The sequence below is a fragment of the Mytilus edulis genome, chromosome 4 (genome assembly GCF_963676685.1).
Source record: "Mytilus edulis chromosome 4, xbMytEdul2.2, whole genome shotgun sequence".
Lineage (NCBI taxonomy): Eukaryota > Metazoa > Mollusca > Bivalvia > Mytilida > Mytilidae > Mytilus > Mytilus edulis.
The window spans coordinates 82,513,734-82,538,657 of record NC_092347.1 but is presented as its reverse complement, the minus strand read 5'-3'; the positions used below and the strand labels follow the sequence as shown (position 1 = coordinate 82,538,657).

At 31.7% G+C, this 24,924-nt stretch overlaps 1 protein-coding gene across 1 annotated transcript; it reads right to left on the bottom strand.

Annotated features, from left to right (window-relative positions):
* Positions 1–1,718: 1,718 nt before the first annotated feature.
* Positions 1,719–23,339, bottom strand: LOC139520748 (neuronal acetylcholine receptor subunit beta-3-like). Its single transcript, XM_071313670.1, has 7 exons — positions 23,162–23,339; positions 20,891–21,027; positions 11,969–12,013; positions 11,529–11,638; positions 7,743–8,272; positions 4,241–4,434; positions 1,719–2,140 (listed from the first exon to the last, which is right to left on the bottom strand). Exons 1-7 carry the CDS (start codon positions 23,217–23,219, stop codon positions 1,832–1,834), a joined length of 1,383 nt encoding a protein of 460 aa, XP_071169771.1. The 5' UTR covers positions 23,220–23,339; the 3' UTR covers positions 1,719–1,831.
* Positions 23,340–24,924: the final 1,585 nt, after the last annotated feature.

Below are 24,924 nucleotides of genomic sequence, written 5' to 3'. Positions count from 1 at the left end.
TTCGATTTTCTCAGGTTTTATCCATCCAAATGTATTAAATTTTTTTTTACACGACACCCCACTTTTGTCTTCATAAATCTGTTCAATAGATCATTTAAGATTTAGTGATCCGGCGGCATGAAATCCTTGTTATTTTTTCTTGGTTTAAAGGGTAAAAAACAATTCCAATGTTAACAAATAGTAAAGTCTGAAGAAAACCCTTTTCCCGCCATTTTCTAAATGTCTCGTATTTTGAAAACTACACACGAGACTAATGATTTTCTTACTTTATTTTGTTTAAATATCAAAGTTGTTTTCATTTTAAGCAACCACATGAAATCCTTGTTATTTTAAGTTAGAGCAGCAGACATCCTTAAGACGGAAACCGTCTAAAATTTAACTGAAAGGCTAAAATTGTGAAGATTTCAGTAATTTAGCATGACTAAATGATGCTAGTACCCGATTTATGTGCATTGTTTTGTCAAAAACAGCCCATATTTATGTAGCAGAAGCTTTCTACTTTCCAATAAATAACTTAAAATTTACATTCTAACAATTTTGTAAAACTGCTATATTTTGGGGTCAAAAAGGGCTGTTACTGGACCTATTCCTTTAGAAAGTACTATTTTTTTTTTTTTAGCACTGTGTAGATATCATTTCTGACAAGAAGTCACTGCTTTGCCAATGAGATGATTTATAGCATATATTTCTTAAATTTTCTGTTGATTTAGATATGTAGTAGCTTCAACACGAAACTGAGGTCGACTTAACTCCCTCAAGCTTTTTGTTTCTGATCATTTTGGGTGGTTCTTTGTTTCAATTTTTGTATACGTTCTTCACTCTGATTTTTTTACTTTCGACCATTCCGGTTTACGGTTAATCGAGAAAGTAATTTGGACGCGCAGAATTTATAAAGTATTATTGTTCTTTGGCATAAATCATCCCGGTTTCACTTTTCAATAGTTACCTGTTGTTTTGTCCCATGGCCATTTATAGCTTACATTTCAGTATAAGTTCTGTTCATTATCAAAAGTCGTGCATTGACTCGTAGTTCATTGCATCATATGTCCTTTGGTCTATAGTGAATAGTTGTCCTATTGCCAGTTTTACCACAATCAATCAACATCTTATTATTTATTATCATGCCAAATACGTTACTTATGTTCTTGGTGACACCTTTGATTCACACATTTGTATTCGTTGTCCCTGTAGCTATCCAACTAAATCACTCTATCCATTCATCAATAATATAAACATTTAGAAATAACTATAAAATGTTGCCACTTTCACATACCCAAAGGTCTAATTACCTAAATCTCATACTTTCAATGCTCATTTGAAAGGTGGGAAAAGACGACCAAAAAAAAGCGTTTTCTACCATAAAAGATTTTTCTAGCTTTTCATTCTAAAATGCAAAACATTAAGCATTTAATAATTACATTAGCAAGTGTAATAGGTTTCTTTAGTTTGGATCTGCCTGGAAATTCCAAAAGTTAATTTTATTTCCGTTAAAACATGTATCTGTAAAGGGTCTCGGTATCATACCCTTTACTACGTTTAACATGCTCTAAATCAAAAGTATAGGAAGTTAACAGCATGACAAAAGACAAATTGATCAAATGTCAATTTTGCCTGAGGGATTTTTAAACTAAGTTGAGGTAGAATAACATATTCAAACGCCGGCAAAAACTTTCCACTTATCATCCACATTACACTACAACAAACACATATACACAAAGTAAGTGAATATGGCTTTTTTATTTTATAAAAGTAAATCGTCCAAGGTTCGATTAGTGAACATTCTCTTCATGTAAATCTATTTCATTCAACATTTAAAAATTGGTTCTGAGATTTAGTTTTCTTGATGCATTGAGGGTGCCGTAAGAATTAAAGCCACTGCAATAGTACACAACAGGTAAATGACTAAGAAGAGTCTATCAAACGCCATCGAGAAGACATTCCACCATTTCTCAACCTCATGTTGTTCATAACTACCATTAACAAATTCATTTATTCTTTTTATGTTGCTCAATATGCTCTCAAGATAGCCCAGCACTTGTTTATCTTGATACAAACTATAATCTTCTGTCTGTTGCTCGTCTGAGCTGACCGAGTTATGTCGTTCCTGATACAGTTGGTCCTTGACATAATCTTTGGTATCCTAGAATAATAGGATATTGATTCACTGTAGGTATTTAAAGACAACCTATTTAAGAACAGACGTATTAATTCGTACCTGAATACTCTCATTATTATGACTATTAAACTCTTGTATTATTCATTGTACACCATCAATCTATTTCGGTGTTGTAGATATTATTATACATCGGTAATTACAAATTTTTAATGACATCTATTGGTTATTTTATTTGTTTATTGTTTTCCAAGTTTTGAATTTGGGTGTACGTAAGAAATAACGAATACAATACATGGTGCATCGAATTTGATTATAGACACTTTTACTTACTGTTGTACTATTAACTATTGAACTGTCTTTAGAAGATTAAGAAAAAGATTCACAATACAAACATTATCAAATACATCAAAATCAAAATCGTCAGCATTTTACAGTTTGTAAGATAAATATTCCAACTAACAATACTTCAACAAGACCATACACGTATTATTTTACCCACAAAATAAAAAAACAATTGAGTGTGATGATACAAAGAAGGAAACAGAACGGAAATTGAAGGACAGAAACATCTTGACAAACAGAAGAGAAGAGTAACAGTATACAAAACGGGAACGACAAGAAAAGTCCACAGAACATTTCACAGAAAGTAATGGAAAGAAAACCAACAAGTCTCAAAAAGAAATCAAGAAAGGATATGGAAAGACAATCAACATTCCAGAAAATACTACACAGAATGATAGGAGCAAAGTAAAATAACACAAACTACCAAACCCCATGTAAAATTTCAAACGGAGAGCCCTTAAAAATCAAAAAAGCTGAAACTCATCAAACGAATGGATAGCAACTTTCCTATTCCTGAATTGGTACAAAAGACATTCAACAGTCCACAAAACAACAATAGTCTGAAAAACACTAAACAGAAAGATAGAAAAAGACACGCAAAAGTCAACAAAACACTACACATATAAGTTAAGATTAAATAACAGACATTATACAAAGGTAGATTATCACAAACCCCAAATTCTAGTAATCTGGAAAGCAAATAAACTCATCATAGATACCAGGACTAAATTTTGTATATACGCCAGACGAGCATACATTTTATAATCAATTAAACCTACAACCCCTTAAGTCTAATCGGTTTTTTTAAATATTGACCTCCTGATATAGGTTAATCTAGAACAGTTTTTCCGATGCATTAAATTTATAAAGTTTAGTTTAATTTTTTGAAAAACACAAACTAAATGAATATCCAGAATCGTACTTGGTTTGCCATTCGTAACACGAAACTTTAGTTCCCTTGTAATCAACGTCTACCATTTTGTCGACGGCTTATTCCATTTAGTGAGTTGATGTTAACACATCAATCATCATGGAGATATTGGCTTGTACTATAGATATCGAGTTACATTGACCATTTTGTACATCAAAAATAGACTTATTACCAGGTTTGTACTAACAACAGGACAAATGTGGAGCAGGATCTGCTAACACTTATCACTTGAGCACCTGAGATCACCCTTAGTTTTTGGAGGGATTCGTGTTACTCAGTCTTTAGATTTCGATGTTGTGCTTTGAGTACTATTGTTTCTCTGTTTGTCTTTTTTTCCTAGTTTTTAGTCATGATGTTGTCAGTTTATTTTCAACTTATGAGTAAATTAGTTAGAATGTGTCTATGGTATGATTCGCCTCTTTTTTATATCTATTGATAAGACCTGTATGTTTATATTTGTTATTTTGCTTAGTTTCTTCGTTTACCTATTCTAACACCTGACTCTGAGTTCTTTTAAACTGAATCTTTACTATGAGTATTGTTGTGTGTTTGTTTATATTATATTGGCGAGAGGTATAAAAAGTGTGTATGTGGGGTGGATGGGTTGGACAAGTATACATTTTTATTAAGGCAAAATTTAAGTCCAACTCCGGTTGTGTCATTTTCTTGTTGAGATCCATTGTGATTGGCTGTGATGCTTTCTGTTATTTAGTCGGAATTATGTCTCTGAGACATTTCCTGTTGTCATTCTGAATTTAATGATACTTATTTTTAACTAGTACGAAAGAGCACCTATGTTTCTATCATACAAGCATCTGTAAACAAAATAACATAGTCAGGTAATAACTTACGATTGAATTCGTTGGATGCAGGGAATACTTCTTGAGGTCAATGAAAGTCAGCCTTGTCAATGGTATAAGAAAATATCTTCTGATACGCTCACTTAGATGGACGCCATATTTGCCTTTAAAATGCACTCTCAGTACAACTACCGTCAATAAACAGGAAAAGGCAACAATCAGCATTGAAAATGTAAAATACAGACCTGAAAAATAAATCATTGAGTAAAATTGTTATGTACCATTACCCTTGTTTAATGTTGTTCATTGTACAGTGCAAACACTATTCATACGAATTAATATGTGACCTGGAAAATAATTTAATGAATTCTGATATAAATGTCGACCAGCAAAAAGTTACTCGACAAACAACGTATTCAGGATCAAATGAATAACTTTGCTGCTGTTGTATGTGTGAAAATTACCTTTTGGTATTGATAATTTGTATTATGTGCATAATGTGTTGCAATTAAGGAAAGGTTTAGAGTACATGATAAATATTGACAAAGAAGCAAGTATTTCCCAAATGTAAATAACCACATAGTCGTTAAGTCTCCCATCGTATTCTGGATATCAAATACAAACATTGTTAAACCGAAAAATCAAACACAGTTTTTTATATTACGAACTACACAGATTTCATTCGTCTTTTTATTTTTTTGTTATATGAGTTACATGACTTACGGTTTTCACAAATTGGCCAATAAATAAATCACGTCAAGGAATATCAGACCATGCTATGTGTTACGCGGTCTGTGACGAAGTTACGCTAAATCAGGTAGATGTTTACTGATTGATATTTTAGTCTCCGAAAATATGATTTATTATTTAAACGTTATCTGCTTTTAACTAGATTTGAAAAACTGCGAGTATTCTTATTTCGGTGTTTTTGTGAATTTTGTTTCTGTGTAATTGTGTTTTGTGCCTCCTACTAATTTTTGAAATAGGTCAATTGCAACTGGTTTTTACAATTTTTTCTTATGTTGTGCTGGTATACCACTGTCACGAATTAGGAAAGGTATATGCAAACACAAACACATACTTCTAGCTCAGCATATTCTTTATGTACCTGGCCAAAATCAAGAGCCTGTAGATCAGTATGGGTGCTATGTTTGTTATACATAAGGTCATTAGTTTTCTTGTTTAATTTTTTAAAATTTTTAATGTAGGATCTTTCAAATCGATTATACGGTATGGGGTTTTATTCGTGGTTGAAGGCTGTACGATGCCCTTTAATTGCTTACTACCATATCATTTATCTCCGGTGGATAGTTGTCAAATTAACAATTATATCGCATCTTCTCAATTTTATAAGATTCAGACTAGAAGTAACAAAATACAACAAACAGTATTTTACAACAATACAAAGAAGAAAAAAATTGAGAAACACGAAAAATATTGTGAACTCAATTTATAATAGGGGTTACATGTGGCAATAATCATGATGATATCACATACTAGTAGAATGCATTAGATATATAAGTCAAATTGTCAACTACAAAATGTGCCATTCATATATTCAGGTATTGTCATCTAGGGGTAATTGATGGCTTTTTAGTTAAGCCTGGCTTATACATTAAAGGGACAGTGAGTATTTAAAACTATGATTAACCAGAGTAAAAAATAAGGAGACTTTTTCAATCTCAAATTTGATGGTCAAGTTGTTGTATTGTAACTGTGTTTATAAGTTGATGCCATATTAAAATGAATGTCCTTATTAAGCCGGTGTTAAGAAATAAAAAGGTTTGTTTTTTTTTACTTTAAGGTAATTATTTTATGTAATTTAATTCAAACTTCAAGAAATAATTTGATGATTCTAAAATGTTTGATGCTTCTAATGTCTAGTATTTCCAAAAAAGAGAAGCAATTAGTAATTATGAACATTTTTGCTTGCAGTAAATTCAGTACTATTCAGTACCTTTTCATGCAACACTATGACATCCATTCTAGAATGAAATTCATAACAGTGTAGCTATGGCCATTCATTGACTGGGGAAAATTAGGTGAACGTTCGTCTGTAATGCCCACTGCTCACGACGTACTTATCATAGAAATTTAAACTGTGAGGTCACCAAAGGTTCTAAACGCCTAAATAAAATAATTAAAAATACTAATCAGGAATAACCTTTGTAATTTGAAAATAAATAAAAATGGCCTTCAACACGGAGTCTTGGCTCACACCGAACAGCAAGCTATAAAGGTTGAATACTTAAAATTCTTTACTTGATTTTTTGTTATGGTTTGACCATCAATTTTCCTAATATGATATCGCACGTTCTTTCAGATTATTTTTTTTACTTAATTGGCTTTAAAAGTTACAATGCATGATGTCGTCTGCTTATGTAGTTCATATGTGTTTTTCGTTTCTCGTTGGTTTTCCCGTTTGAATGGTTTTACACTAGTAGTTTTGGGCCCTCTATAACTTGCTGTTCGGTGTGGGCCAAGGCTCCGTGTTGCAGGTCGTACCTTGACCTATAATGGTTTACTTTTATGAATTATTACTTGGGAGGAGAGTTGTCTCATTGGCACTCATACCACATCTTCCTATATCTATCTATATCTATACATTTTTTTTCAAAAGAATACATCACAAGAATATAAGTTTTGTAAGAAACGTGAGAAATTGTGTTGGACTTGAAGATAAGGCAAAGTGACAAATATCTGAAAGAATGAATCGTTTTATGGTATTAAACAAAGAAATCAAATGATTTTTTAATTATCCAGAACTCTTCACAAACAAAACCCACATGTATACGCATTGAATAAATAGTAGGCCATTCTTAAATGATCACACCGTAGAAGTAGTTGTGCTCTTAATCAATGAGATATTTTGTGAATTAACCCCATCAACTTAATAGTTTTTTTTACAATGGATAAACCTATTTTTTTATTATTATTAAATAATATCGTCTCTGAACATTATTATTCTTATAAATGACACGGTTGCATGTGATGATTATAATAAATATTTAAAACAAATTCCTTTCAAGCTTTGTAAAAAGAAAGTTTCATTTTATGTATCGGAATGTGTAACAAGTGAATATTTCAATCCCCACTGGAAGGCCTCTGACAGACTGGGTGAGCATAAAATCATAGCCGTTGACAAACAAGTTACAACCTACAAACGTTTTACTGTCGACCACACTGTTATGCAATTAATTCTATATAGGTAAATAATAACTACTGTAATATTTAAACATCTTAATTACCAACAGGCAAATAGTCTGAACAGTACGGCATTCGCCGTAGAGGAAAAATCGGATCATTGACCGAAAAACGTGACTAAATAATGTATTGTTCAGTCTATTAAGAGCAGTTCAGATCAAAAATGGTTTACAGTAACTGATGAAAAGATCTGGTAAAAACTATTGATTATAAAACATTATGTGACTGATTCCAACATATGCCTCAAAACCTGAACAGATATACTTGATATGTTTAGTTTAGAAAAGGAGAACGTATCAAATCATAAATCATTGTTTAACGAAATAAATGGTTTTGTTGTTTTACTTACTTATGAATGGAAATGAATCTCCAGATGCTGGGATCATATCTAGTATAACTAATTGGAAGACAGCAAGCGACAATAGCACAGTCACTTGTAAACTGATTTTCTCTCCAGAATCTGGTGGCAGTAGAAACCCTAATACTGCTACAAAGGTAATCAACAAACAAGGGAAAACCACATTCACTATGTAAAATAAGGGTTTCCGCTTTAGTTTTAGATGGAACTTTACAGTCGGAAAAGGTACCCCGTCGTAAAGTGGCTCGATGCGAGTGATGAACGCATCTAGAAGACTCCATTCACTATTTTCTATGTACGATTGTAATTCTATTTTGTCAGACGAATGGGTAACGTTAATTTCCCAGCCATTATAAGCCCATGAACCAAGTGTTAACGAACAAACTTGAAAATCAAATGGAAAATATCGGATATCTAAAGCACAAACACTGGTGATGAGAGATGGGAAATTGTATTTAAGTTCTCCTTCCTGGTTCAAGTTGGCTCTATAATCTTTTAGGCCGGATAAAACTGGATCAGCGCTGAAATGTAGCAAGATATACATGAACATAAGAATATAATATACATTTCCGCTCTGTTTGTATTTACAAAAATGGTGTTGGGGAGGGGGGCTTTCAAAACTTTTAGTCCCGTGAATTAACTGTAAATAATTGAGGTTTTTACAGAAACATTATATGGAAATAATTGCATATTATTACATCTCTACTCTTCGTAGGGAGAAAAATCTCTAAAAATAAAATGACTGTTTGCTTGTTAAGAAAGTGGGTAAGATATAGGTCGAGAAATAAATTGTCAGGGCTACTGAACATGTGTGATTATTGATAAATTTATCTCTTTTGGGGAGTTTGAACCAGATTTTGACAGAGGATTTCGTTGGATTAAAAAGGTTTATCTTTTAACCTAGTTTTTTGAAACACTGACCACGAAATAAGATTTTTTTTAACATTCCCTCAAATTAATCTGTTCCATACGTCATGTCATGCACGTATGGTTAGTAGCAGCGTACGATCTGTCTAGTCAAGTTAAACTTTGTCACAAACATTTTAATAATTGAAAGACTAATCAATGTCCTGTAAATGTATAAGTAAGTTTAAATGAAGGTCAGTTTTGTATTTAAAAAGTTAAATGAATTAACACCATGGCTTTATCATACATTAGCCTTATCTTTACAATCCGTTTATCTGAAGTCAATGGTAATTACTATAGATTGACCCATAAATTCAGATAAAATTGCAACTTTTGTTAAATATCTGATTTTATCTCCGTTTTCAAAGTTCAGCACTTTTTGCCGGATGTTATACACAAAATTGTCTGTCGTTTTTCGACAATTTTTTTAATCAATAAATATGCGTTTATATTTGTTTAAGTAGAAAATATTGATGCTTTATAATTTTGTAATGAAAAATAACTATTTCGACTCTTAAACGGTGTCCTACGTTGACTTTAAAAATTGATGCGTCACTGCCAAATACAAAAGAAAACATATACATTCTCAATTTTATTTATCATATGTACAGGAGAATCAGATTTTGAAATAGACAAAATAAAATTATAGAGATCTGGGAATTATTCAACAATTTCTCTATTTCAAATACCGACAGAGAAATGAAGGGGTCAGAAATAAAAACTAAACATCAATGCATTATAATATAATAGATATCTGTGACAGTATTTCATTTGGGTGTACTTCCATTCTTTTACTTCTCTGTGGAATTGATAGTTCTAGTCATGTTTTTCATCATATTTCTTGGTGCATCATTTATAACGTATATACATTTGGTTATTTTACATAACTATTTCTAATAGATTTTTCTAAATTTTGGATTTGCATTGAAATGAAATTATTTGACACCTCTGCATTTTACATATTCATCACTTCCATTATCAGCGGTCCATTGTCCATTTTGATTCCAATAAGATGAGCAACGCATTTCTTCTAGAACAATTATATAATAAAAGCAAAGCCTTCGATCTTTTAGAATGCACCAATAATAATTATTTCGATAATAGGTATATTGCGATATTATATTAAATGTTGGAAATACCAAAAGTGAAATCAAACGACTTTTACGAAACTTCATAAGTGTAAAAATGTTGCTGATAAACCAGTAGTTTCTGTTTCGATGTCGCAAGTATTAGTCTGTTCAGATCGATAATAAACCAAAATGTTTTGAAGAATCAAAATGATTTGTTGTAGATGCAAGAAATGTATTTTACCTTTAAAATTATATACAAAATACTGCATACCACTATGAAATTTATTGAATTAGTATACGAAAATATGTATAAAAATTCTTTTATTAATATTCCTTGATATTTCCGCGAATTTTGACGCGCGAAAGCGACATTTAACGAGGATATTTTTATGGAAGGAAAACGGGACTGCTACATTTAGTAGCAATTTACTTGTGATGTGATGAGTAAAATGACGAGGAAGTACTATGTCATTGGTCCTGTCGACGATGGGAGTTTTTTCAAACGACCTTGACTGGCTATACAGCCCTTGCACGGTCGGTATATATACTTGCGCGGTCTAATGGTTACGGTACATTGTAATCTTTAGTACCTGTACCATATCTAAAATTATGAAAATATTTGAGTACATAAAAGCTGGTAAACGTCATTTTGATTACGAATGTCAGATGCATTATTTTGAAACCATTTTAAGTGAATATTCTAATTATATGTCAAAATTTTGCCATAGAAATCGGAAGCATTTGTTCCAAAAGTCGAATAGTTATATCTAAAAAAAAAAAAAGAAAAACATCTCAAACTGGGTTAATTATGGAACGGATTTATTACGATGCATAAAGTTTATATCAAAGCGATTACTTTTATAATCTTTAATGTAGGATGCATCTCTATAGACATAGATGAAATGTTTTATATTTTGTAGTATAATTAATTTTCGCAATGAACAGACTTCCTATATAACAAACTTGTGAAAAATCTAAGGTTTTATCTGAATAAAAAACATATTTGACACTCTGGAAAAAAATCAGGAAATAAAACAAGTGTAAAATGTCCAACCTCAGTAACTTTATCTGTTTTAATGACATAACGTGACTGATATAATTTTAATTAATGTCCTTTTTTATACATTCACGCTGAGTTTTTTGGTCGAATCTATACTCAGCGGAGATAATGTAATTTTGTAAATGTTATACGACATTTTCTCAAAAAACATTATAACAACAAATATTTCCCTTGGTATATATAGTAATTCTAAAATCTACGCCAGTTATCAGTAATATAACTTAATGTAATGATAAATTTGATAAGAATTTTTTATTCACTGAATAAGGAAGTATTTTTTTTTTTTCATTTACAAATAAAAGAAACTTAATTTATAAAATAACCTTAGTGTCCCTGGTGTAATTAATGATTCAGTATAAGATTGCATTTTCAATCACGTAATCAAGTTTCATCCTACTCAATTTGTTTGCACGAATAAATACTCCAATTAAAACAGTCTACAGAGTTAACTTAACAGACTCAACTTAATTGCACCAGTCTTTCCTATCAGGATTGTGTATTAAAAGGGAACAGAGATAAGATTTTTTTTGCGCCAAAGACAGTTAGACAGACAGAAAACTGTGGTTCGAACAATATAATATAAAAGTAGCATTCAATTCTGAAATAAAAGAGGGGTTTTACTAATGAACAACATGTATGATTTATGATTTGTATGTGTTTATGCCTCAGCAGTACACAAACTCTGCATTGCGTGTATGCAAGTGCACGGATATCATAAATAAGAGGGAATTGTATACTCACTTATCGTACAGGGTAATGTCGGGCACCCATACAGTATTATACGGTACCACGAATCCAGTTATATTCCCGAAGTTAGGAGCATACCAATCAAGTCTACAATCTGACCATTTCTGTACACAAAATAAAACAATTTATGTATTTAGTTATTTTTTTCTTATACTTTTGTCTGATACGCAATAAGTACAATATTACACAATGTGGTCAAATATGTATTCAAAATTTAATTGACATGTTTGCATGTATTTAGTTCATTTGTATTTGAAAGAAGAGTATAATTTTAGGAGATATGGATGTTACTTCTGAATCATATGATACAAGCTAATTTCGTTTATTTCAATATATGAGGTGATTCTAGTATTCATAGTTATTTGGACCCTCTATTTTTACATATTCGTTGTGGTTTTTGTCCGCTTCTATCATTACAATATATAAGTACATACCATTCGTATCCAAACGTTCAGTTTGATAATTTGTTGAGGTTCATCCTAAAAAATATATAAATGGTGTATTTAATACTGATACATTATTTTTGTCAATATTTGATGCTCAATTCTAACTGTTGACTTTGCTACCAATACTATAGTCCTGTTTTTCTGTTGCAAATATTGAAACAATATATTGTCATTTACTCGGTCTTGATAACTGGCTTTTTATTAATTTGTACACCCCAGTGGTACAATTAAAGTCACATGTAACAAAACATTGTAGAACATTAATCCCACCCACATCTTGTGGTCTAGATTATATAGAAATCCGACATATTGAAATACATGTATAATGAAAAGTGGGGCGGAGGGGGAATAAAAGTATGTCTATAAGCAATGATGAATACCGAATAAAACTGGTTCTTTGTGTCGGTTTAATAACAATACATGTACTAGTTAGGCAGTATACAGATGTGAAAAAGTTAACACTGCATGGAGATTTGTCCCATTGGCACTAATAGCACATCTTCTTATATTTATAGAGAGTGAGAAAAAACCAAGATGATATGACCTTCAAGTACTGGGTGCATTGATAGATTGTGCAGGATGTATATAAATACGCAGTAACGTCTGTATTAGGGAGAGGGAGAAATCCGATGTATAATGTAACACAATCTCCACTTATAATAACCGTTACACTAAATCTTTCAATAAGTCCGTAGGTGATCTACTGCTAGGGAAATGTTCTTCCCAACTAAGGATACAGAAGAATGCCGTACCCAGGTGCTATTTTTTATTTGTAAAAAGAATGAGTGTGAATTTAGTCGGTAATTGCAAATGGGCTGATCTTTGCATAAGGGTTCTACTTCTGAATAGAAATAGATGGTTAAAACATCCATAACGATTATACTTAAAGAATGAACTTCTTTAGTCTAGGAAAACATGTTTATTTATGAGTTATACTTGGCTTTGAACTATTTCTCAGTAACTGTGAGTACTCTTATTTCAGTTCTTTGTGTCTACTGTTTTATTGTTTACATTATTGTTTTTGTGTCTCACAAAAACCTTTTGAGCTAAATCAAATGCTAATGAGTTTTATAGTTATTTCTTGTGTTGACAAGGTATGATAAGGGCTATTTTTGGCCCCCTCTCCAAATAAGTTTAAATTGATATCAATGATGGTCTTAGTGTAGACACTTGAAAAAATAATGATTTTATTGTGTTCCGGTGAAAGGAAGGTTGCCTAGCAACGGTTTTTATTAAGAATGAAAATTATCACATATTAATTGCTTTATCAGTAAAAATTTAAATATTTGCACATGATATTGTTTGTCCAAGAAGAACTTGAAGTCACAAATGAAAATACCCTTTGATTTTGTTTATTATATGCTTAAAACAACCTTGGCAACAGAAATGTTGCCTAGCAACGGTTAAAAAATTGGTTCTTGCCACTCTAAAGTATGAATTAAGCTGTTGTTTGAAGATTTTTCTTTCCATTTGGTGTTTCATTCCAATATTTTTTCATATACATCTTTTTTTATTCTTTATAAATTCCGTAATGAGCATAGCAACACAAGTGTTGTTTAGCAACAGCTAAACATGTTTGAATTAAAGCCAACTACAAATCAATAAGTCATTTTATTGAACAAATTAAATTGAACGCAATGCAGATTGTCTGTTTGTGAACATGTTTAGTTAGAAATGAAAACTTAGTTCAATTGTAGGTCACTACACGCTGATCAACAACTAAGTTACATAACAAGTGCATATCAACCATGCAATAATAGGTTCTTTATATTTTCATAAGTATGAGCTTAGTTATTTTTTAAGAATATACTTCCTAATACGGTGTTACACTATAATATAAACATCTAGATTATCATTATTTTTTGGACGAATCCTATATCGAGTATAGAATCCCACATCTTGCTAAGCAACATCAAACATTTTTTTAAATTGTAGACCACTACAAAATCTTTGTTTCAATGTGAAAGTCTTTTCATGAAAACAAGAATATATAGGATTTAATAATTTGAGATGAGTTTGGACAGCTTTTAAAGATACTTAACAGTAAATGGAACGAAAGAGACGTGACTTGTACCACTTACAGACATTGTGTGGAATAAAATGTCTAATCCAGGCAATTACGATTTAATATGATGTAGGGGTTGGAATGTGTCCTCTGCATGGGTACAAAACCTATGGTGAATTAGAAACGACTTATCAAGGCAAAAAAAGGGGGTGTATACATCATTTTTGGAGTTATTAACGAGGCATTAATTGACCTAAGAAATTAAGCCTATTGTGCAGTAAAGAAACTGGCATAGCCTGTAAGAACATATATGGTTTAAGGGTTGGACAATCATTTAACCATGAAAGTTAAAGGTCAATTAATTGGACCTTGAGATCAACGGTAAATGTCATAATGATATTAAAATTGAGAATGGAAATGGGGAATGTATCAAAGAGACAACAACCCGACCATAGAAAAAACAACAGCAGAAGGTCACCAACAGGTCTTCAATGTAACGAGAAATTCCCGCACCCGGAGTCGTCCTTCAGCTGGCCCTTAAACAAATATATACTAGTTCAGTGATGATGGACTCCATACCTAATTTCCAAATTGTACACAAGAAACTAAAATTAAAATAATACAAGACTAACAAAGACCAGAGGCTCCTGACTTGGGACAGGCGCGAAAATGCGGCGGGGTTAAACATGTTTATGAGATATCAACCCTTCCCCTATACCTCTAGCCAATGTAGAAAAGTAAACGCATAACAATACGTACATTTAAAATTCAATTCAAGAGAAGTCCGAGTCTGATGTCAGAAGATGTAACCAAAGAAAATAAACAAAATTAGACTGTTATGATATTTGAGTCATGGCTATACACTGTATGCCAAATATCATAAGTCAATGTATAAAAACTAAATAAGTGTAGACCGGGACAAGTGTGTATGAGAATAAAATTCCAAAAAAGAAGAAGAATAGTTATGTTTTTGAAGTATACTGATATTTCTATATGAAGATAACTTCAAATGCAAAACATTCCTAAGCTTGAAAACATGTTTGTTTGAAAATAATCATCTGTAAAGTTAGATTAAAGGGTGCTTGAAATTTCCTGAAGTTTTGTCAATGGGGGGCACATATTCGCCGTTTTTACACATCTATTTAAAACCAAATAAATGCAGCTTTTTATAATATTTATCAAATAAATTTCATTATAGATGAACAGCAGACATTTCAAAGGTGTAAAAAACATAAATTTAGGCCAATCAGTCAAAAAATTACTAAGAAAAAAATCCTGTTTTTCATTCAGGAAATTGACCGAAAATTGTTGTCCGTTTTTCGGTCTTTTGCAGTTAGTGCCGTAATTTTGTTAAAGTTTAAAAAATAATCATATTTGTTATCTATACTATTAAACGAGAAGACCTCATTTTGGGTGTCGCTTCTCTTCTTTCCACAATAAATTAATCAACACGCCTCTGTGTCCTATAGGTACAGTGCATAGTCGCATTTGTCATCCATTCATATGATTATTCAGATTGAGTTATTTTGGGAGAAAAACGAGAAAAAAGGCATCCGGATATTGTCCCGTCATTGGACGAAATTTTAAGTCAGATTAGACTTCCGGTTTGCGTTTTTCTGTATACTTTGAACATATATATACAAAGAATAAAGTGTATTTTCAGAATTCTATCTGCTATCATTTTCAAGTTTACTATCAACGGCGGTCACAGAGTTTATTAAATAGAGAGAGTATGTATACCATATCAATGACCACCATGGATCGATTAGTAAACTTAGAATTTACTATCTACGGCGGTCACAGAGTTTATTAAATAGAGAGAGTCTGTATACTCACGTGTGTATACTATACCAAATTGGCAATGACCACCATGAATCGATTAGTAAACTTAGAATTGAAAGTAAATACACTATATTTTTATAGTTACTGTAATGAGTGTTCATATTATACAGATAAGCGCTAAAAATATTCATGTGAACTTTTGATACCTTTTCTAAAATTCTCCAGTCATTAAATCTTTTTCAAAAATCATTGATTACACAAAAAAAGAAGATGTGGTATGATTGCCATGTTGAGACAACTCTAGATAAGCGCTAAAAATATTCATGTGAACTTTTGATACCTTTTCTAAAATTCTCCAGTCATTAAATCTTTTACAAAATTCATTGATTACACAAAAAAAGAAGATGTGGTATGATTGCCATGTTGAGACAACTCTAGATAAGCGCTAAAAATATTCATGTGAACTTTTGATACCTTTTCTAAAATTCTCCAGTCATTAAATCTTTTACAAAATTCATTGATTACAACATTACAAAAAAAAAGATGTGGTATGATTGCCATGTTGAGACAACTCTTCACAAGAGACCACTATGACACAGAAATTAACAACTATAGGTCACCGTACGACCTTCAACAACGAGCAAAGCCCATACCACATACTCAGCTTTAAAAGGCCCCGAACTGGCAATGTAAAACAATTCAAACCAGAAAACTAGCGGCCTTATTTATGCACAAAAAAATGAACGAAAAACGAATATGTAACACATAAACAAACGACAACCACTGAATTACAGGCTCCTTACTTAAATGTTCATAACACACTAAATGTATGTTCATATTGAAATTGATAGAAAACCAAAAATTGCGAATTTTGGAAATAATGACCTATGACTTATGATACTTTTGCTGAAATTCTCCAGTCATTCAATATTTTACAAAATTCTTCCAACAACACTTTACATACTTTAAACTACGCTCTGAATGACCGCGATTTCGCGGGTGTGTTCTAGTAAAATTATAATTTATCGGCATATTTTCTTCCATTTCAGCCATCCTTTGAAGTGTTTATACCTCAAAATCATAAAACGGCGAAATTGTGTCCCCGGCGAATATGGGCCTCCCACTCTATGTTGCAAAAGTTATTTCTTTTGGGTGGATGTGTATGTTTAAGCGCGGATTCATATAAGATGGATTCTTACAGTATGCACCCTTTTATTAATTCATTGTACAATTTAATAAATATAATAAATGAATTAAAACGCCTGATATCGTGGGTTCTGACACCGGCCTGGTCAAACTTAAGACTTAAAAAATGGTATTTGCTGATTTCCGTCAATCAATTTGCATTAAGGGGTAAGAACAAAAAGTAGTTGGATCGGAGTGTCAAGTTAGGGTAATATGTCTTCCAACGGACTGTAACCTTTTAAGGTATAGCACAATAACAATTAATGAAACAAACAACCCATGCAGCAACATGATGTCCAAAAGTTAGCACTTTGTGTAAACATGAATTATTATTGAAATAGTAACTTTTATGAATTAACTGTTAACAAAACTGTATAGTGTTTGCAAAAACTACGGATAATATATTCAGGAATAAAAAACCTTTATTCACAAAAAAAAAAAAAAAAAAAAAAAAAAAAAAAAAAAGGAATTTTGAGCCTTTTTAATATGGTCATTTGACATTTTTTATTCGACCGTCACTGATGAGTCTTTTGTATGCGAAACACACGTCTTACAAGCAAGATATCTTTAATTATGATGCGTTTTATTCCTTTCATATTCAATACTTATTTTATTTTCTTTGACGTGTAAATATCTGATTAAAAAATAAAAGAAGCTTTTATTCTTTTGAATATGTTTAAATTCATTATACATGTAGTGCTGTTATTTTAGAAGAAATACGAAGTAGCACGCGTTGTCGTCAAGATAGAACAACGAGAAGGCAGGTGACAATTACAAATAATAAGTCCAATAAATTCAACACCATGACCAAATAAATATTAACTGAAGATACATAATTTAGATCATAAAAGTGTTGGATAGTTTTGTTTAATCTTGATTATTGTTACACTTACACAATTAACTAATTAAAATTGTCACATGGTGTCTACTTATGTGATATGAATAACAATGTATGTTATTATTCACAGTTCTGTAGTTTATTTTCGCCATCTGTATTTTTATGAAATGATTGTCTAAAATGTTAACTTGGCATGCCATACTTGGTAGAAATGCGGACGTGAAAGAAAGCACTTTTCACAAAAGTGTCAACGGAGATGAAAACATTCCAGGGCGACGATTTTGTCAATTATGAAACAAAATACGTATATGCACTTTTTGAGTATGAACCAGTTATTATATTCATTCACAATAACGTTCCCAGTATTTCTCTGAAGTTTATCACAGTTCCGTCTAATTTTGGGTCATATTTCGACGGTCTGCTAAAACTTTAAATTCAAGAATAATGAGTAAAGGAATATCCTGTTTTCCTGTTTCAAATATGTTTATTTTTCTTCCTAAAGAAACTAGCCATTATTATAGCGTAGCAAGAATACATTTCCGTCGTCGGATCTAGTAAAAACCGGAATTCATCTCCGGTCCGCAGTTCGGTTAAAAATTTTGATGATTCAATGAAAACAACGACGATTTTTTGTCACTTTTTTTGAATTTTTAACTATGAGCGTACTTACGACCCACTAAAATATTTGAACTGCATCAACATTTATGTTCAAGGAATGCCTGGTATAAATATGATCGTGGGTCGTAGGTACGCTCATAGCTTAAAATGCAGAAAAAGGTTTGGAAACTGCCATTTTTCTGCCCTTTTCCAGAATCTTGAGGTCTTTACAGCAACAGGGCATGAATAATATCAACGGAAGTTGAAAAATCTATTAATGTTTACAAAAATATAGGTTTTAAACTTTAAAAATAATGTATTATATTTAATAGCAAGTCACTTTTAATTTGAACGAAATTAGGGGGCCGTTCTCTGGTGCTTATCGTACCTTGTCCTTTAGAAGAGGGTTGAGCTCACAATCATTGTTATACCCCGCTACGTTCTTTATGAACCTACCACAAATCATGTGCCTGAAGTTTAGTTGTTGTCTTTGGTACTTGTCTGTCGTCTTGTTTGTGTAAATTGTTTTGTTATATATACTAGAATGTTAGTTTTCTCGTTTGAATTGTTCACATTTTTCATGTCAGGACCATTTGTAGCCCAATATACATTGTGGTGTTGGTTTTCTCATTATTGAAGGCCGTACGGTTGCGTATAATTGTGTATATTCACGTTGAACTTGGAATATTGTCACGCTGGCAATCATATCACATTTGCTTTTTTTCATATTGCATGTTTACTTTTTGTGCTGTTGCATTAGTGTTCACCTTGCTTGTCACAAAGTTAATCTTACACTAGTCTTGTCTATTAATACGATCTGTATAAATAGTTCATCGTAACTGTAATGTTTGATTACTAGATTAATTACTCGTTTAGCGTTGAATATTATACCGACCATACAAGGATAATTTTTCGAACAGATTGACTTTATAATAGTGATATTATACCTTCAAAGGTTTTAATGTGAAAGAAAATAGCAATTATTTATGTATTTTCCTTGACGGTTTGTAAATAATTAATGCATAAAACAAAGCAATATTTGCTGGTGTGTTTGTCGGTTGATAATATTACAACAATTTCATGAATATTTCATTCGTTATTTAGGGAATTAAGTCGAAACAAGTCATCAATCTGGAATTAACATTAATCAAATGGGTCTATGTCATGGTTATTGGATTATTTTCCTAAATCCTTTTAATATACCATTTAATTGGTTGTAATCTTGTAGCCGCAATTTATTGATTCCCATTCATTTGAAATGTGCAGGTGGTAAAAGTCTACTATGTGGATTGTTTCCAAATAATAAAATTGAGAAGGAAATGAGGAATATGTCAAAGAGACAACAACCCTTCCTAAAAGCAGAAAACGGCACAAGGCCACCAATAGGTCTTTAATACAGCGAGAAATTTCTGCACTCAGAGGATGGTCCCAACACATGTGTGTTAGTTACTAAATGTCTTTTGAAGCTAGTCCGTATGAGCTTTGGTTATAAGTGTAATAGTTACAAAGTTTAGACAGACTTTCCACAGTCCCTCCCTCCCTTTACTCAACATGTTTAACATGAAAGTTTAAGTTATATCGGGTTACGTTGTGTTTTCTACTGTGATCATTTCATTTGCATGTAAGGTTAAAAAACTTTGCCTCTATGAACTTTTTAAACCCCCTGTGGGTACGTTAAACATGTTCAAATTGGTGATGATGATGATAATGAATAGCTGCTTAACATCTAGCGGCAAATTAAATGCATATTCAGGACGAAACATGTTAATGTAAAATTAACCCTTTTTTTTTATATTAGAACGTGTCGCTGAGTCTGGTTTTTACGTCCCAGTTTGCACCAGTCCGCTGGAAGACATGTCACCCTACCCAGAGACTGTTCGGCTCGGAGTCAATGTAACATAATGCTCCTAGAACTTATGCTGCGTGATAAAGGCAGAAGTAGGAAACCCCAATTTCAAAGTCTTAAGTTTTAAACGGTCGGGGTTCGAACTATCGCCCTATATCAAAAATTGGCAAAGCAGGGGTACATATTCCATTTCGTTTCTGCCTAATATAGGCACCGACTTAATATGAGCACTACTACAAAGAGTATCTTCTAATTTGTAAAATTATCTGAAAATAATATAAAGTTAAACATCTCATTTCCCCACCTGAAATAGCACTTCTTAAAACAGTTCAAACAGGCACATGTTGACTAGGATTGTTTAATCCATGGAAACACCCATTCATTAAGGCGGGTTAAGTACAATATGACGCAAGGCAATAGATTTTCCATAACTGTCACTTCGACTCTATGCATGCTGATGTTTGATTTGCTTTGTTTAAGTGCATTACTCTTTGCACATCCGTAAGAGAAAATAAATTAATTGTCATGAAGTAATTGTGAATGGCATAATTTCTGTTTGTTTTCCGTATTAATCATTTCATACCAAACCCCTGATTTGAATTAATATGACCGATGAATTATTCAGAACTTTATTATATTGATATTTGTGTCACTTACAATGTCTATGATTTGTCTGAGGGACATATACAGATCAACAGTTGTTGTGTCATTTGCTTGGCACTGTGGGCGAACAGCCTCTTTGTAACCAATAAACAACGAGTCTGCTAAGTCATCAATCATGTGGCTTTTTAAACCTGTGAAATATACATAAGTTACGGTCATACTTGATTGATACTGTATCCCGATGCAAAACTCGAACTGTTAGTATTTATCTCAAAATGTATGATATTTTGTTTATTGTGTAAATAATTACTTGTTTTCTTTTTGTATGCAAAATCTTCATATACATGGAGGAAATAAATTTAAAGATTCGTTCATTTATAAGTAAAGTTCAGACTTGACTGATACTGTTAAGAATAGAGACCTCTTATGAATAGACAGATTTTGAAAACTTTGATGTAAGAATGCAAAGAGAAAGATGTAAATTAAACGGAAAAAAAAACAAGTACAATTATTATAGCAAATACTTTTAAAATCAAATAGTTGTAAAGGCTAAAGAAGTTTGAACATCATCGTGTTTCTTTAATAAAAAGGGGGCTACATATCATTTCTACTTTAAAGTACTTTTAATACTATTATATAGAAAGTCGTAAGATTGTCGAAAGTTGGGTCGTATTTGATTGCAAAAAACGAAACAACAACTAACAATAGATGATTAAAGAAAACGTTTAAAATTTAAAAAGTTGTTTCTGGACTCTAGAGGCATATTTTTTATTCGGAAAAAGAAGCTTATTTCATACAAGAGAATTACTCGTTAATAAGATTTACTGTGGGAATAATTAATATCATTTAGACCAAGTACTGAATATTAACTCTTTTTTTTTATATATAAGATTAATGCATTATTAATCATGATACAAATATACGACTGTTTATTGACTGTCCGATGTTTTCCCATGGCAACGAGACTGGTGTTATAAAATCGTTCATAATGACCTTTTATTGTATAATCATCCCATACGATAATTATTGTCTCTCCAGTGAAGCTCGAGACAAAAAACCAAATGGTACAAACCTTTAACAGATGATAAACCAAAATGTATAAAGAGTAAAGCCAAACCCGAAAAAAATAAAAGTCTGTAAGAACTAAAATGTTTTAGAATCAAATTTGCAACTGCATTCCGGAAACATGAGCACATTTTGTAATTAATTAGTATTAAGACGGACCAAAGTTGTTTTATTGTCATCTTGTGCGTCGTCAAATATGGCTGGGTGTAAAGCAAACAACGATTATGATACAACATCATGTTTTCCTACTCTTCATAGCGACATTTGAAGGGTCACAAATGAAGCAGCACAATAAGAAGTATCGTACTAACACAAAGGTTCCTGGTTGGTTCCGGGATGAACATTTCTGGAACTGAATTTTCGGTTTTCCTTGACACCATTTGCGAGTATGGTCTTGAGGAAACGATGATAGACCGTCTGGAGGGGACGATAAATGACTGACCCGTGTTAAGAGAGAGCCATATCTCTTGCACGTTAAAGACACCCTTGTAGATTTCGAAAAAGAGCAGGCTTATGCCGATTGAAATTCTAGTTTGAACCAAATGTTGGGAGAATATGTGACATTTGCATGCCCCTTCTTTCAATATTTTATATGTTATAAGTGTAGAATGTTGCCATAGATACAAAATAAATATAAAATATTTCATCATTCGAACATTTTTATAAATCAAATCTATGGAAGATATTGATTATATACATAAACACATGCAAGACACAAACAGTCGGCTTAATATATAAGAAAACCAAGAAAAGGAAATGATTAAACTTTTTTGGCTAAATCAAAATTTTATTAACTAACTATGGAGTTCTACCTAATCTGTAATTTTACCGACTGTGTCCAATTTCGATTGAAATAGTTTGAATAAGTGTAAATGCGCGTGATGCATGCAAAGCAGGAGAATAAGGAGATCTCCTACCTTTCTAAAACTATCGCAAGACAATGATTTTTGAACCCATAAAATTAGACGACATTGCAGTGACATACTTCATGCATAATAAGAAAGTCACAAAATCATGAAGATAGATTTAAAAATGAGACATCGCCGATTCTTTTTAATCACGTTTTTTTTTAATTTCTTATTCCGAGTTTATATCAATAAATATAAGCGTAGTTATATAAAGCCATAATTATATAAGATGTATGGTTTACCCTGCTTGCCGTCATGGCAAATAAAGAATTATATGAATATTCATGATACGTATCTTACTTACTGAACTATAAACAATTAATTATAAGAATAAAATAATTGTTTCCCTTACCTTGACATTGTAGGAGCAGGAAAACCAACATCAGGAACACCTTATACGTAACCATCATTATCAAACGACTGCGGACTAAGACTTTGGTGAATCAATCATTTTATTTACATTTCAATCTATATCAAAGCGTCATGGAATCCTAAATAGCTAATGGCCTGAAAGTGAATAGATTTGATCTGTGATCAATTGAATACTATCTTTATTTATATTTTATAAAGGTTTGTTCATGTAAATACATTGCACTGGTATTATATAATTAATTATCAATTATTTTACATTCATAATAATCATTCAAATCAAAAGGCAATGATACACTGTGCAAACGGATACCTTATTCATAGTAATGTAATTTGAATTATTGACTTTTGGATTTCCGTAAGAATATCTTCACAATCTGTTTTAAATACAGATACTATTTCTAAGCTTTACTGACATAACGCATATACCTTGTATACATGATCTTTATTGTAATCAGATTTAGTATTTAGCTTTTAGGTCGCACAATTAACTGTTGCATTGGTGGAAGGAAAATATGTGTTTCCTGAGATGTTCAGAATTTCTGATCAGGAATTGAATTTGAAATTTGTTTGATTATAATATACTAATCTACATATTGGAACATTTTTTTGTGGGGTTCTTGTTGAAGATTCGTTAGTTTTTTCTGCTGATTCTTTATTTTTATATGTTGTGTTTTGTTTAATGTTGTTTCGTGTTTGGTCTAATTTGCTTTCTATTTTAGCCATGTCTTTATTTCCAAGTAAAGCGTATAAATTCCCTTTAGTATCTTAAGTCCAACTTTTGCTCAGTCTTTATTAAAAATCTAAAGCAGGATAATGAAAAAAATATTTAGCTAATGAAGTTATAAAATTGCTATTCTTCGAAAAAATAATGCTCATTTCATTGATAAATGAATAAAATATGTATAGCCAGTGTTTTGCTGAATTTTGTTTTATGCTGTTATTGAGACGGTATGATTTTATAATTGATAGAAATTGCCATGATTCATGGTTTGACTTTATATGAAAATAGATAGTAAAAACATATAGTATCCTCAAAAATATGTGTCTGACATTACGTGTTTTTCATTGGACATATGGTGGCAAAATTTACAATAAAACAAAATAAATGATATTGTGACTAAAATTGTGATTTCCATCACAACAATGTATTATATGATTAATTTATTTAATCTTATAATATTAAATTTATAATGTGTATATTTAGATTTTTTTGCCCAGTAGTCAGCACTTCGATGTTGACATGAATATCAATTATATGGTCATTTTTATGAATTTTCTGTTACAAAACATTCAATTTTTCGAAAAACTAAGGATTCTCTTATCCCAGGAATAGATTACCTTAGCCTTATTTGGCACAACTTTTTGGAATTTTGGGTCCTCAATGCTCTTCAACTTTGAACCTGTTTGGCTTTACAACTATTTTGATCTGAGCGTCACAAATGAGTCTTATGTAGACGAAACGCGCGTCTGACGTATTAAATTATAATCCTGGTACCTTTGACAACAATTTTCTTTTATTTATTTTTTATATTTAAAGAAAATCGTCCAGCGCGTAGACAAGAATGCAAATAAAAGACCGAAACAATCACAATGGAACCTTAACAACTATAATCAAATTCTGAATTGACAAAAAAATAAGAAACAAAGAATACTAGTAAGCGCATTGCACCCAGGCCATAATGCAGGCTTTTGAATTGTAAACTTATATAATGTTTTGACTTAATAGTAAAATCTCTATGATCA

Coding starts and splice junctions, on each gene's coding strand:
- LOC139520748 (XM_071313670.1), bottom strand. CDS start 23,219: ATGATGGTTACGTATAAGGTGTTCCTGATGTTGGTTTTCCTGCTCCTA. Junction 12,014..20,890: donor TCAGACAAATCATAGACATT/GTAAGTGACACA, acceptor TATATTTTTTAG/GATGAACCTCAACAAATTAT. Junction 4,435..7,742: donor AGATTCATTTCCATTCATAA/GTAAGTAAAACA, acceptor TTTATTTTTCAG/GTCTGTATTTTACATTTTCA.